General features: G+C 37.8%; 1 protein-coding gene across 5 annotated transcripts in view; it reads right to left on the bottom strand.

The window, feature by feature from the left end:
* TUT4 (terminal uridylyl transferase 4) overlaps positions 1–15,858 on the bottom strand; it is a 49,168-nt gene that overhangs the window by 3,608 nt on the left and 29,702 nt on the right. For all 5 annotated transcript variants that reach the window (XM_075759398.1, XM_075759402.1, XM_075759401.1 and 2 more), the window contains 14 exons: positions 15,755–15,841; positions 14,217–14,320; positions 13,798–13,855; positions 13,600–13,703; positions 12,863–12,952; positions 10,895–11,008; positions 9,707–9,784; positions 9,132–9,309; positions 8,722–8,769; positions 8,542–8,624; positions 6,566–6,681; positions 4,739–4,899; positions 3,678–3,775; positions 611–1,127 (listed from right to left, as the gene is read on the bottom strand). In XM_075759398.1, coding sequence (XP_075615513.1) covers positions 611–1,127; positions 3,678–3,775; positions 4,739–4,899; positions 6,566–6,681; positions 8,542–8,624; positions 8,722–8,769; positions 9,132–9,309; positions 9,707–9,784; positions 10,895–11,008; positions 12,863–12,952; positions 13,600–13,703; positions 13,798–13,855; positions 14,217–14,320; positions 15,755–15,841 — 1,836 coding nt within the window. The remainder of the gene's footprint in view (positions 1–610; positions 1,128–3,677; positions 3,776–4,738; positions 4,900–6,565; positions 6,682–8,541; positions 8,625–8,721; positions 8,770–9,131; positions 9,310–9,706; positions 9,785–10,894; positions 11,009–12,862; positions 12,953–13,599; positions 13,704–13,797; positions 13,856–14,216; positions 14,321–15,754; positions 15,842–15,858) is intronic.

The raw sequence follows: 15,858 nt of genomic DNA, 5'->3' as shown, positions 1-15,858 counted from the left end.
CTGTTTTTCTCAGCCTCAAACATACAAATGTACTTGGCTTTGGAATGAGACAAAAGGCTGCTGCCCACTTATCACAGGGAAAATCTGTACGAAGTATTTTCAGGAAATGACATTGAGATTAAGGAAGTTAAATGTAGCAGGGTAAACTATAGGAAAAAAGACCATGTAAGATCATGTTATATTGTACTAAATGCAAGCAGGCTATATTCAACTTGCACAACCATAATTCTGCCTAAGTCTCTAAGTTCACAGCTGCGGTCTCAGCATTCATCTAATAAACTACATAACATAAATGGAAACAGTATTTGTAAGCATATTCACAGAAATGTGCTTTAGACTCAGACAATTATTAGAACATTTCCCAGTTGAATGCATGATTTCTCAAGTGTTGCACAGCCATTAATGGCAGATAGGACCAATACCTAAAAGTTACGACGATCCAACTTGCCTAATTTTTTTCCTGTGAAAACGTTCAGACAGTGAAGTAATGACTTAGTTTCTTAAGCATTGTATTTTTAATATAAAACAAGTTGAAAGAGTTAGCTGTTTCTGTAACACTTAACATTTGTACACAAAGTGCGAGAGGTTTGATACAACAGAGAAGAGTTACCTGAATTCCCCACAGTGCCATTGTTCACCAGTGAGTTTGGAGTCACGGGATTGTGCCAGTGTCCCTCATGAGAAGTGCTGGGGATTCCCATGGGCCTGGCAGCAGGCTGTGCAAAGATGATACTGGGATCATTCAAGCTTACACTGCTCTGGTTATTTGTGGTGCTGCTGCTGCCAGATCTCATAGAAAATGGAACATTTGTAGAATGAGGAGGGTTACCCGGTGCAGAGTGAATAACGGGGCCATGAATAGGCCAAGAAGTGTTGGGAAGCTGAATTTGGTGCATCTGAAGTAGTCCCAGGTTATGCAAGGTGGAATACTGACCTGGGGGAGATTGGGGAAAGTTAAACAAAGGCAGCTGGACCTGATGGGGTGGCTGTGCACCCTGTTGTGGTTGCGGAACGTGCTTAGACTGGGATATTGGTTGTGGCTGAGTCTGGTTAATGGAGGCTGGCTGAGAGGAATTCTGTGTGAATTGTTGAGGTTGTGGAGAGTAAGATGACTGATGCGAATCAGACTGGAGGGGAAAAAAAAGTATGTATTTCTGATTAGTTCACTAGCTATTTTATGATGTTTCTCTTTAATAAGCACTCACTGAATTAGATGATTCATAAAAAAGGCAAAGCACTCCCCAGCAACACCCCAAATACCGCACCCAAGTTCCTGCTGGTTTAAATAAGTGCAGTTCGACTGATACTGATTTTCACCATCGGATAATTTGGTCTGTTAACGTGGCATATCCCACCATCAGAAACACCTTTCTGAGCAAACACTACCCCCAAGCTCTTCATTATACTCCTCACACCCCTGATTCTGATTTTTACTCAGTGTCTTGCCCACCCTATTTATTTACAGCCCAGAATCTCATTAACTAATTACTTCTAAATAGTGTGTTTCTTATTACTACAGACACTTTTTAAGGTAATTCCAAAGTAATCTCCTAGTATTTCTTTAGTTTTTATTTAATCTGTTAAACAAGAAATTGAAACTCCAAAAACCCAGTTTCAACCTCCATATCCTGATGTTAGGCCATGGCTAAAGGCACAGAAATAGCAATTATTACAGCCTTTGCAGAGCTCTTACAAAGCTTTCCCTTTCATCAGCAACAGAAACAGGCATGAGCCTATTTCATCTGTTTGGTATTGCAACTAAGTAGAGAAGCATTTCAAGAACTGGGGTGTATGGGAAAAGAATTCCCCAGTTTATCTGCCAAAATTTATTACCAATGTCTGGATTAACCTACTCTGGTTTTAAGCACTGAGATAAGATGGTGATGGCATAAGATAGGTTCCTCCAAAGAGGAATTCAAATGACAGACAGCTACCTAAACCAGAGATGATTACCTGAATCTCAGATCTCAATCCCTGGAATTGCTTGTCTCCCTCCATAGACTATAGCAGACAGCTAAGCTCCAAGTGACTCGGCTGCTGTCAAACATCTGAAGTTAAAGGGCTCTGCAGCTTGTCACTATCCAGGACTGCTCGCCTGTCTGTTTAAATTGGCAGTCACTTTCCTTCAATAACCAGTGGTCTACAGGACTTGCCCATGCCAGCCTTTTGGAGCGCTCCTTATAGCAGCATGCTGTATGCCTTTGCCTGGGCAAAAGCTGAAGCCCAGAAGCTGGGATTGCTCCCCACTGCTATTCCAACTGCTCCTGCATGAGTGCTTCCTATGCCTTTCTATTAAACCAGGAAGAGAAGGTAAAACCTGGGATTTGAAAGACAACAACTAGTTTTAGTGTTATAAAAATAGAGCACATGCACTGACTACAGCCTTCCTGCAAACATTAAACCACCACTGGACATGCCAGCAGGGGGAGAGGAGTAATGTTAAGCTCCAGCCTCTTGGTCTACTTCCACACTCCTGCTTTCCCTTTTCTCTCCCTCTTCCTCCACTAACATTCCCCCTTTCCATTCTCCTCAAACAATACCTGGACAGCACATATTCACCAAGAAATCTTGGCCAAATGATAACCATGCAACACACATACAGAGTCCACAACATCCAGATGACACAAGATGTGCACGTGTCCAGTGTGCATGATGCGCCTGACTGTGCGTGCACCCACATGTCCAGCTTCAATTTCCCAAGCAGAAATACAAGGCTACTGAAAAGATGCTCCTGTGTCATGTGATAGCATGGTGGCAGTTCAGCCCTTCACTTAGATTAGGGCTGTATCAGTCCCTCCCTAACAGCATATTATTATAGTAAAAATGATATCATAAAGTCTTTGTTACTGGAGCAAACATTCCAATAAATACTTGCTGATCAGTTAGGAAATACTCTATACCTAAAGTAGTAAACTGAACAAAAAGCATGAGCAATCAGCAGCCCGGATTACTGTTTGCTTACTTGCCAGCTTCATTAGCAGGCACATGTTTCTCAGACTAATAGCTTAAAATTAATGAATTTCTGCTGTATTCTGTACTCCAAAACCATTAAATGCCAACAGCTGTATTTGCTCAAATACCCTCTGCTATCCATCTCCATTTGTAGGTTAAACATATTTTATCTCGTTCTATGGAGACTTGAACAAATTCTGAGAGAGAACTACCAAAAATTTCCCCATTGTTCTGTTTGTGCTTCTAGTGTGCTCTGGCAGACTTTTGCCCTGTGTATCACATCTGAACTGAAGTACGATTCACCTGCGTCCCTGCCTGTTCATTACAGTCCCTTAAGACAGTTCTCTTAAACCACAGAGAATCATGGTAGTCACAAACCTAATGTTTGTTAATGATGAGGTATACTTTACTTCCCCTAGTAACTCCAAAACATTGTGAGTATAACTAAGCACAGGACTTCAAAAGGCATCCTAAATTAAATCTCAGAGACAGTGAAGCTTGCTTTTCAGAATTGCAAGCTATCTCATATGAAATTTGATTATGTAGTTTCCATATTGAAAGACACTACATTATAAATCAAAGTTTCATTAACTGGCAGAGTGCAATGTTGTCATTATAAAATCCATAATCTGTTGAGGAAAAATCTGTGCAAATCCTAGCATGGCCCAGGACTGCTGGTTTGCTACAGCTTGCTTACTTCAATATTATAGCTAATTGAAACTTACACATTCTGATGACTGTCTAGTGCGCAAGGGTCGTTCCACTTGCTGCTGACCCACAGCCACTAGTTGTGAATTTACCATGCTTCGGACCAGCTGGGTGCCTAATCAAGGAACAAAAATGTTAATAAAAACCCACAAGGTTACAGATGACAGAATAATGAACACAGAACTGGGAGTCAGCAATACCTTAATTCTCATGTGACACAGTAGGTAAATCACTTTAACCTCTCATCTCCTTTAAGTGGAAAGCTTTCCCTCTACTGGCAACAGCTGACATCAATAGGTATAGCAGCTAAACCAAAATCTAATTCTCAGCAATACAAATTCTAGCATGAACAAAGCTCACTTTGCTAACAGGTGGAAGTGCTACTTTACACAGGTTTCCACACTATTGCTGTAAGCAGTGGGATTTTAAATAGCAACAGCAGAAACTTTTGAGCAAAGAAAGGAAAAAAGAAAAGAGAGTAAGGGATATCAGAATACAGAAAAGCAGCAAGATTCTCTCTGAAGTTCATTTATGATTGCTTTCCCTACTTTTTCAGTAACACAGGCACCTAAGGGCCTAATTTGAATGGGTTTGTAATTAGACTTGTCTCTAATTACAAACAGTAATGTGAAAGCTGGATCTAGCTTCCTAATGTATCTGTATGCTTTTGGAAGTGTTACTTTAAGACCATTGATTTTTGGTTAAAATATATTTACTTACCTCTCAGAGATGATGGAGGGATAGCTAACATTTGAGAAACATTTGGAAGAGGAAATGCACTCAATTATTACTTACTACTCCTAAATGCACCCACTGCGAATGGAAGACAAATAATGCAATACCCTGCAGTACACTATACTTACTGCTGAGTACATTTTTACCCCCCATGCAAAGACTGTACTTCAGGAGCCATTACTCCCCTTGAAGAAAAGCAGCACTTCGACTAAAAGCTGTATGTGCAATGACTGAAATCATTAGTTGCAGAAATTTTTTAAGATAATTATCAGGTCTGTACAGAAACCTGGAGAGAAGGGATCTCAGAACTTTCAAATTATACTAACACCACAAACTAACTTACCTGGCACACTATTATTTCTCTGTCGGGTTTGTTTGAATTCAGGACAATCTCTTCTAACATGACCCACATCCCCACAAATGAAACACCTTTTCTCTCTTGTTTCTCTATCATCGTCTTTCACTTCTTTTTCGTCATCTTTCTCATTCTCCTTCTTCTTCAACCTGAACAGTAATTTTTATTAGCAATATCACAACACCACCACCACAACAACAAAATAATCTCTGTAGAGTTGTTATATTGGTATGTTCAAAATAGTTACATAACCACAGCTGCACCAGAATACAAATATCTTAGGCATCTCAGAAAAACACTTTCAGAATCTGGGCTGCTTAACAACCTGTTTGTACAAACTTAACAAACTTAGAAGCTCCCCAGAATTGTCCAGAAGCTCTCTGACTGTATTAGCACAGAACTACACCTGCAGTTAAGTGGGCTTAGCCTGCCAGTTAGTTTGAGAGTAGTTCTATGCAACAATCCCACCGAGTCAGAATATACACAAAACAAGTTAGCTGTATCTTGTAGATATAACCTCCCCCTGACTGGAAATGGCATATTTCTCTGTAAAAGTATATTAGCATCCCGAGCCTAGACAGGATGTGAAAGAAAGCACTGAGCTCTTTCAAACACTCAGTACTAATACAACAAACAGGAGAAGAACTAGTGATCAGGACCCAAGACAAGAAATAAAGGTCTTTTTCCACATGATATCTGTAGGATTGTTAAATATTAATACTATTTTGTGAGCTGTATATACAACTTGAGAGATTCTGTGTGGCTGTGCTGGTAGCAGCCGTTTGTGTGAAGAGCAGATCACAATTTCTTTTCCTGAGGCAGATGTAGGGAAAGAGGTGATGCAATTCAATGTGCTAGTGCTTGTGAGGAGCATGTTAAGGGAGTGGCTGAAAGAAACAGTCAACCTGTAACCTTAGGGGTCCAGTCCGAAATGCCTCTTGAACTCTGCTGACTGAACAAAAGGCTGTAAATAAGGACTTTGTAGCAGGAAGAGACCAAGAATCTTTTGAAGAATTCTGAAGCACACAACTGAACATAGGGAGTAAATGAAAAAGCCCAGATTTAATCTGCATTCTAGGGGCTTCAACAAGTTTTAGGAGTCTACACCGAACGGGTTATTAAAAATCCAAAGATGTAAAAGTGTGAGGAGGGCACATTCTCTGTCAATTCTTGCTGAACTCTGTTTGGAGACATTGACCTGCATGTACTAGGGACTCCTGCAGGAGGACTGGATCCAAAACTCCTAAGTGCAATTAAAGTGCAAGATCACTAGTGACTGCACTAGTATGATGTTACAGAAATGCACCTTAACTACATACATTTTAACTACTCCTACATTTTAATAAATGAACTTTTACCTGCCTTGCAGAAGCACGTTATCAGATCTATAGAACAATTCAAATTCAACACTGTCTTCCAAACATGATCACTACAGGAAACCCATTTTAATACATTACAAATTGTGCAGTCAGGTAATATGGTCTCTATCTGAACATTTACACCATAAGAAGATAATTTAGTGATCTAAATTTTAAAGGGAAGTTGTAACTACAGACAGAACATGAAGCAAATGTGTTAACATATTAAAGACTTGATTTTACTCTGTGTGTGCTTGCATAAACACTCGAAGATTTAAAGAGATTACCAGAAATAGTCAAAGAAAATCAAAAACAGGGTGGGAAGTTTAGGATCAGATAAGAAGCTTTGATTTTCTCTGCAATTCTGCATATTTTTCATTTCCATTAAAATTTCAAATATCCATATCTCTCCTGATTTAATCTCAAAGATTTTATGTTAGCTTTGTATATTTCTTACCTCCTCCTCTTTGGACAGTCTTTCATGTAGTGACCAATTTTTCCACAGACACGACAACATCTGTCATTGGGTGCCAATTCCCCATCTGTCAGCACTTTTGAGTCAAAAAAGTATTCCTATCAAAACACATCAGAGATACAATATATAAACCATTTACTTACAAGACTGAGAAATGAAAGCAAAATGGGCAGCTTTCATCTCCTATTGTTCCCTAAATTTTACTACTTCCTAGATTATACCAAGTCCTTTTCCTCCCCTAGAAAATGGCAGCTTTTTCAGAGATGTGGAGCAGTTTGAGCTAAAAAGGGGTATTTAGTCATAGGGCCAGAGGCTGAATTTGCAGAACAGCTTATCCAGGCTCCAGCCTGCTGCTTACCTTCCGCTTCCCCAAAGGCTCTTCAGAGGACAATTTTTGGCATATGATCTATTTTGGTATCTGAGTCACTATTTGTATGCTTTCTGAAGCAGTCCCTTCCCAAATGACATCATTATATCCCCCTAGACAGAACAAAGTTCAGGTGGAAAACAGATGGAGCATCTGCACGCTGACCTGTATCACTTCCCTTCCCTGGGATTTGCTAAGGACAGCTGCAGTTCTGAAGTGTGTCAGTGCAAAGGCCACAGTTTACAGCCCCTGAGCAACATAAACATTGTGAAAGTACTTATCTTGCCTGAAAGACAGAAATGGAGGTACAAATAGAAATGTCCTAACCGCAGCTCAGGAAAGAAGTCTTACTGTAGATTTAGGTAATCTACTGAACCTTCTTGCTACAATTTCCTCTCTGTATCACTAAGCTGCAATAGAAGGCATTAGCTTAGGAAGGAGATCAAAAACACCTTCTTTGTTGGGCACTTTGGAGAAATAAAATGCTATGTATACTATTGGCATTATTTCCTTCACATAACAGACAGCTCAATTGCACGCTAAGGCTGCTTTCTGTCCTGACTTTTATCCTTATGTAAAATGTTCAGTGAAAATCCGAGATGAGGCTCAACAATGCAAAAGAACACATTTACAAACACATAGTATATGCTTTCCAGAAGCACTACAGCATTGTATTGAACATGTATGCAAACAATCAAAAAAATAAAATTAGCAATAATATTTATTGCATATGGTCACATATTTGTCAATTCTAGATAACTACATCCATACTGTAATTCATTATTATTTATATCATGGTAGTACTCAAAAGTCCCGATAAAAGTAGGTCCTATTTTATTAGGCACAGCAGGAAACAGAACACAAGTCACTGCAAAGAACATTTAAGACAAACTCAGAAAAAACACAGATAAAGTAAGCAAATGAAAAAGAGAAGATAGGGAAGGATGGGGGAAAATAACAGTTTTCAAAAGATTTTCAAAATCCCTTAAGAAACGCAAACCCTGTTGAAAGCCATTGGGAGAACAGTCCTCTAAAATGTCTTAGAAAACATCTAAGTAGATTTTCAAAATATTAATTCCAGCTGATTTGCTTGTATAAAAAGAAAAAGTTCTCTATTACACATTGATGACTGCACAGAGGAGTACTTTCTCTAATATGACGCTGCATGAACACATTCCTGACCCTGACTCACTATGCAAATTTTGAAGGAAAATACTGGAAAAATAAGTAGAATTTAACATCTCATGAGCCTGTTGAATAGCTAAAGTTCCTAAAGCTATTTCTGGGGTTTATAGCTGAGTTTGCAGTTTTCTACAATACTTAATGTCACACAATGAAAAGTTAAAAAAAAAAAAAAAAAAAGCTTACTTTCCCCAAAACTGCCAAAAAATACCCATCACCCATCCAACTACTCCTATGAATTTTATATTGCAGGAGCCCAATACAAAGCTGTACATTTTATGCAGATGATGTATAATTACATATATTGTGCATACCAAAGTGATAAATACACACAAGAGATTTGCTCTGGATGCATCAATTCAGTGGACAAAGAAAAGTAAAAAACATATTAAAAACTATGAAAACTTACAGCTTCTCTTCCAACAGTTGGGTAGAATGGCGTACCAAATAATTTTCTCCCATTGATAAATGCCTTCATTATGAAATTGGTCACTATTGAAGAAAGACAAAGTTATTGGAAAACAACCGAAAAGGCACAACACTTTAGAAATTAGTGAACATTAATCATTAGTAGACATTAATAGCTTACTTTTCCTAGAGACTCCAGCACCAAGATTATGATTCAAGTCAAAAGGATCTGTGTAAAGAAGGGGGAAAAAACAGATCAGAGGTGGAAAAAATATGCTGCAACAAAAAAATTTATTTTAACACAGAATTCCATTTTAAATGCACTCACAGAATAGATGATAGCAAAGCAATGCTGAGTGTTTTAGAAATATGCGACCAACCCTAATGAAGTAAGAGCAATTTACTGACATATACTAAAAGTTAGGAGTCTAATCTCATTTTGTAAGCTGTAGGACTTGCAAACAATGATTTTTTTAAATATTGATGGTAGTTTCCTCACATAAAGATCCTGCCCAACAAGGAGAACAGATCCTCAAGCAACAGCGTTCATCACTCCCTCATAAATGGGAGAAAAATTCAGCAGATAAGTACCTTCAATGGCAATACATTTGGATGTCCACTGTTTCTCAAATGTAGTTAACAGCTTCTTCTGCCGGATGCTGATCACGTATTCCTTGAAGTCAAATTCTTCAGTGTAGAATCGCAGCAACCCTAGCCAGAGTTCTCCAAGTGATTCAGTGTTCTTTCCAAGAGAAGGCAGACGCTTCTTCTGCATGCAATGAAGACACAATTTATACAGGTACAGTTACTGAAGTACTCCTCCTCCTCCTGAGCTGCCTCTTTAATTATGAGTTTGACTACCATGAGCAGTTTCACTTGGTTAAAGTAAGGTTAAATCACTACAGTTAAAACTACCTCAATCTGGGACTATTTATTAAGAGTAAAAAGTATTTTTCCTAGTTTATGTTACTTAAAAATGACTTAAAATAAACCAAGAAAAAAAGCAGATGCCCATTTCAGCAAAACAGGACTCATTTGGGAAGTTATAGTAATACGGATATGGAATTTTATCTACTATTTTATATACCATACTGTTAGAAAGATACTACTTTCCCATGAAAAACAAGCTTTGAATTTTAGTGACTCCTCTAGAATTAGAATATTACCAATTCTTCCATGTCATCAAAGAAAAAGGCATTCCATCCATCCACCATTCTTTGTGGAATCTGTTTTCCATCAAATATCTGCCAAAATTGAGAGGGACACAGTTACCCCTCTAATTCAAAGTCATCATAAAAGACCTGCAGTTTTGCTGGTAGGAAATAGCACAAAAATATAAATATTTTAACAATTACTTCTTGTACAGACAGAATTTCCCATTGGGAAAAACTCTGAAAGTCTTTTTGCATTATTGCTATGCCTCTCAAATTATTTGGATATTTTATTTGTAGCTGTTCTTTGCAACTAAGAAAACATGACTGAATTACCTCATCAAGATTCCGACATCCCTCTTGCCCACAAAATCTCTAAGGAGACTTTATATGACTCCTATTACATTTTGACTTTAGCAAAGCCAAGGGGAAATTCCACTGTTATTTAAATGCACTCTCAGGGTAGCAATAAAATAACAGCCCCCAACCACTACTAAAGTATCAGCAAGAAAGTCTGAGTCTCAACTGCAGCGCTCAAGCCAATTTTTCCCTTACATGCAGACAAGAAAAGAGTCAGAAAGTGACAATTTTCAGAAGTGCTTGGGAGCTCCAGAGTGTATCCAGGAAGAGGCAGACAGCTGACTAATTATATTCTCCCCACCAATGCAATGGAGGTACAGAATGTTACTTTTATTATAAAGTTTCCTGGCACATGTAAAATAGTATCTTTAAAGTTGTGTCAAAGCAGTAGTTCTTTTTTTTTTTTTCCTCTCATCAAATCATAAAATAAACTTTTTCTCTTACAGATAAGGTGTTGACCAATAAATATTACTTCTGACAATAACTGATGGCAGAGCTGGACTTGCATCTCAAAAGCATCTGGCGCAGTCTCATAATTACAATTCCCTTCTCTCCATACCACCTGCCAATTTTTTTCTATCCTGTTCAGCATATAAATATCATCATAAGACCAAAATCCCAAAGTAAATGTAACAGCAGAACTTAGGACCAACAGATTCCCGATTTTGTTGTAATTTTCTTGGTAAGTTTTACCCACTAAAACCAAGCGGGAGTTAGAAACCTGCTAATGCAGAAGGATCCTATATTACATTCAACCCCCTGACGCTAAAAGCCCAAACTTCTGCTATTTGGCTTGAAGCAACAGTGCATCTATTTTCATAGCCTCTTTCTCTGAAAACCTACCTCCTGAAGAACTGGAATAACTGGTGGATTTCTCTGTTGTAGAAAGTACAAAACCATAAGAATGTAGGCATATGAAGACAGACTACCACGGGATGCATCACCAATGTCACAGCGCTGAAAAAATTAATTTTAAACAAAATATTGAATTTACATTTTATTATTCAAGACTAACAACTATGTCAGAGAGCAAACAGAAAACCCACCAGTAACAAAAAATACATTCATCTCCTAACTAAAAATTATTATATGAAGCCTGAAAAATAAATGTCCTCAGAGTCAAGTGCCATCTGGCAAACCCACAATATAATTTGACTAACATAAAAACAGAAAAGCTTCTCATAGACAAAAATATTTAATTTTTTTGTTTATAATATGCCAAATTGAAACAAAAAACAAATCAAAAACGCTGAAACAGAAATCCCAACAAACCTCCACATCTGATATCCAGATTTCAACAGTGTAAAATTTAATTTTCCTAAACTCATCTTACTAGAGCTGTTTCTACGATTCCTTATTGTTTTGGTGCCATGCCGTCCCCTTCCTCCCCTTTTTTTTTTTTAATAATTAATAGGTATTATTTCCATGTCTTACTGGCAACTTAGGCAATACCTGGCATTTTGCTAGCATACGTACAGATTCCTAATTAAACCATGGTCCAGCCTGCACAACAGGGTGTAAAGCAATCATCAGTCAATTACCTTGCTACGTTTGAAAATCTTATTACAGTGTAACCTTTCTACAGCACCTGCTTCTAAGCCACCCTTTGCTTCAAGCATGTGTCATAACAAACAACACATTTTTAACCTCCTAGGTCTGGAAAAAACAGGGATTCACAAATTACTTTCACATTAGTAGCAGCAGTGACAGCTGTTCCTGATTTTTCTGCCAGTGCAAACAGAGGAGGAAGCATTTTGCTTAAACACAGAATAGCTGTATAGCTATGAAGTCACCTCCATACATATATATTTAAGAGTGTATATTCCACAATTTGGAAACTTGGTCTTTACAGTAAGACTTTTAGAATGTATACAATAGTATAAAATACTACCAAAAAAAAAAAGTAAGAGTCATTATGAACACAAGGCTTTTTTAATCTGGACGCAGAAGAGACATGGCAATATTCTGCACTACTGTGACCACACCAAGAAAAAATCATCACTAGTCTTGGTGACAGTGTAATGAATTATGTCCATTCCCTTCTGGAACAGTTATTTTATTCATCTTGATGCATTTCATTACATTAACATCTGGTAGCATGGTACACTCTCTATAACTCATTTTTTATTTGTCCCTGTTTCACTAAGCTTTCTTTGGATGTGTTTAGGGAGCGTAGTTGATAGTGCAGCTTGCATAAAGAGATACCCCATGTTTCAATTATCAAAGGATGTATTATATAACACGTTGCTACAATATCATAAGGAAAAAAAGATGCAGGAGATTTGGTATTTGGTATTTCCAAACTCAAAGTCAAGTGCATGTCATAGGCACATCAAGTAGCGACTTAGGCATTCATTCATCGACCCATTCCTACTCCTGACTTTCACAGGAAGTAAACAAGGCAGGTAGGCCAGAAGAAAGCTGCAGTAATCTCTGGGCTGGTCCCTGACATGGAAACTTGGGAAGCCCAGGCACAGCCACATGCTCCTACATCTTATGGTTATCATTTTGGGGGCGTTGATTTGTTTCAGGGTTTTTTTGGTTTGGGTTTGTTTGGTTTTTTCATTGTAGCTGGTTTGAAATTGAAAGCTTCCCTTTCATTAGCTTCCTCATAGACAGAAATCTTTCAGCAGATAGCGGAAGATACCAGGACTAAAGAACTTGATTCTGACGCACACAATCAGATGGAGCATTGTCAGCTTAAGAAAATGCACTTCATATTAATAGCATTCTGCTGTGCCCTTTCCAGTTGCTATTAGCAAAAGGTAAACTCAGTGTATTATACAAATAAGTACCTTCTTTTTATATTACCTTTGCAAAAACTTTCATTGTATAGCCCAGATATTGCACTCTAGGATCGATAGCTGCATATGTGGCCAACATTCTTGTGTTATGCTGCGCCTGTGGGGAAAAAAAAAAAAATCAAACAGGTGTTTCAATGTAATTTATGGTTAATTATAGTATAGTCTGCAGTTCGAGCACAAGCGATGCATAATACAATTAGAGGCCAAAAAACCACAACAATATTCTGTAAAATTCATAAAACATTTCCTGCACAAACATAACTGAAATGTGTAATCAGGACAGTATTAATGCAGTAACAACAGCAAGAACCTTGGAAAAGCAAGAAACTTGCAAAGAAGTAAGTCTGCAAGATGACTTGCGTTGGAACAAATTCCACAAATTGCATCTTCTTCAGAGGTGAATGTGAGCCCATTACATAAGAAATCATGCAATTTCATCGTGCCAGATGTAAGCTGGGATGAGATGTACTATTCACGATGGCAGAAAGGCCATGGTGAATGGGGCATTAACAGCTTTTCGGAAGCATTCACAAAAATGCTCTGTGTGCCATGATGCTGCTCTGCCATCAGGTTATACAGCTACGTAGGTGGGGCTGAGGCTGTGGGCCACTGAATTTGAATAATGCAGGAAAAAACCCCAAACACACAAAGCATTTTAATTCTGGTTTCAAAATTATTCCCTCAAATGACCGAGCGAGTTACAATGAATTAAAAAGCTTTCTTTTAACACAAATAGATGCTTACCAGTGTATTGTATAAACTGATATCTCCTTCTAAGCCACTCCGTCTGTGTTCAAATTTTACTATAGGCACTTTGGCTGTTGTTATAGGCAAGATGTTTCTCAAACCTGGGGAAGTAACACTTTAGTACATAAAACATTTCCATTAACTACATATATAGTAAATGTAAATACAAAAGAAATAATATTTTAAGACACCTACCTGGATGCTTCTTAAGAACTTTTGCCAAACCTTCTATAATTTCTTTACAGTTTAATTTCTAGGAAAAACAAATATCACAGCTTCAGATGTTAAAACACTGATCCTATCCCAACAAACATATATTTCATAGAGGAAAAGTCTATCTACAGAAAGAAGTAAGCAATAAGCCAGCACATGAATTTATGTAAACTAGTGACTCATATTCTCTATGTGGGCATCTACAGTAAACCAAGTGTGTGTCTATAGGGCATTAAAAGTAAAATAGGTTATATCTTGCTTCAATTGCTCAGGATGCAACAACCCAATGTGCTACTAGCAAAATCCTACCTTTTCTGTGTGCAGAAATCTTAACTGAATTAAAAACCTTAAAGAATTCTTGAATTTAAAATAGTAAATTTTGTCAATTTCAAAACTCTTACCTCTGCATTTTCATGGCCTTCCAACGTCATGCAGATATCTAGATCACTGTCCCGAAATCCAAACCCATTCTTTGAAGAGCCAAACAAGCAAAGTCGGGCTTTGTCTGACCAAAATAGTAGAAAAAAAAAAAAAAAAGTAAATTCTTTTTCAGTTGAATAGTAAGTGCTTACTATGGAATATTGCTTAACTGAGATGTGTAGGTGCCCATTGAAAATGAGCTTTAAGAGAGAGCTAACAATGTCACTTCTAAGACTTCACCTTTGATAAAGGAAGAAGCGCAATACTTTAAAAATTATTCATAGAAAGTAAGGGAGGATAAAGCCCATTTTATGAGTGAGGTATGTTACAGAGTTACTATCACCATTAAATGGCATTTCTAACGTGGTGCAATGTTTTGTGGTATGTGACTGCATTTTCCTGTTTTAAATAAATCAAAATAATGTGCAAAGCCAGTGACCAGTACTGCTTTACCCCACAGATAAGACAGACCTACACGTAACGCAGTCCAAGCAATATTTCTGGTTCCACTCATACTTCATCTAGGTTGCATATTTTTCCTGTGACTAGGCAAATTTGGTCAATCAGTAAGTTTCTGTAACCATAACATACTGTTCAAGAAGATACAAGCAATAAGATTAATATAGTTTATGGGACATTCTTTCCCAATTATTTTGTTTACATTTTTGTTTGAATCACAGTATTATAATGCATTTTCATGCTTGTAAAAGAAAGTGAAATTATGCAACTGAGAGGATGCAATTTCTTCCTAACTGAAAAGAACACATTTATCTGTTCAACTGAAATCAATGCTAGGAAAAAAAATACATCTATTCACAGCTTTTTCCTAACCTTTACTAGAATGGGAAATCTTAAGTCTTTCAAGGTTCTGTAACAGGTCTCAATCCTCAGCTGCTGCCAGTAAGTGGAGGGCACAGCCGAATGTGGATGGAAGTGCAGTTCACAGTTCCTTGACCGCAGGCCAGCTGCAGCAGAACAGATGGCCTTCTGTGTAAAGCCACGGACTGGAATTCAGGAGACCTGGGTTTGGTACCTGGCACCAGCACTGTTTTACAACACCTTCAAAACATCACTTTTCATCTCTGTGCCTTGACTTCCATCATTGTGGTAAGATACATTTGCCTTTTTTTATAAAAGGGATGTGAAGATGACAAAGTCATTAAGATTTCCAAGAGACTTAACCACTGGTGACTAGGCAACAGAAGTACTCGGCCCATGACCCAGGTAACACTAAACTCAACTGGCCAGGGCCTATTCAAACTTTGTCCTGACTGCAATAGTCCTGTATCTGCATTATTACTCTTGCACCTCTTCCTCCACTCTAGGAACATTTCTGTAGAATAGCACTGAGGGATGTTCAGTTTAGAAGTCAGCAAGATAGCTTTACATACAAAGGGAAAAGAGATGTCACTGCTTTAAGCGAGGAAAATGAGCAATAATGAGAGAAATCACATCTTCATGCTCTGGGCAGCGCACATGAAGAAAGTATTATCAAGAATCACTACCTACTGTTACATACCATTATACTCTTTTCGAATAAATCTTTCCAAACTTGCCAGAATTTGTTCTCTGTTTTGTTGCTCAGATAAAGGAGGGGATAACTCATCTAAGTAAAAACAAGTT

The sequence above is a fragment of the Balearica regulorum genome, chromosome 8 (assembly GCF_011004875.1).
Source record: "Balearica regulorum gibbericeps isolate bBalReg1 chromosome 8, bBalReg1.pri, whole genome shotgun sequence".
NCBI classification, from domain to species: domain Eukaryota; kingdom Metazoa; phylum Chordata; class Aves; order Gruiformes; family Gruidae; genus Balearica; species Balearica regulorum.
The sequence above is the reverse complement of the archived record's forward strand: the minus strand, read 5'-3'. Positions and strand labels throughout refer to the sequence as shown.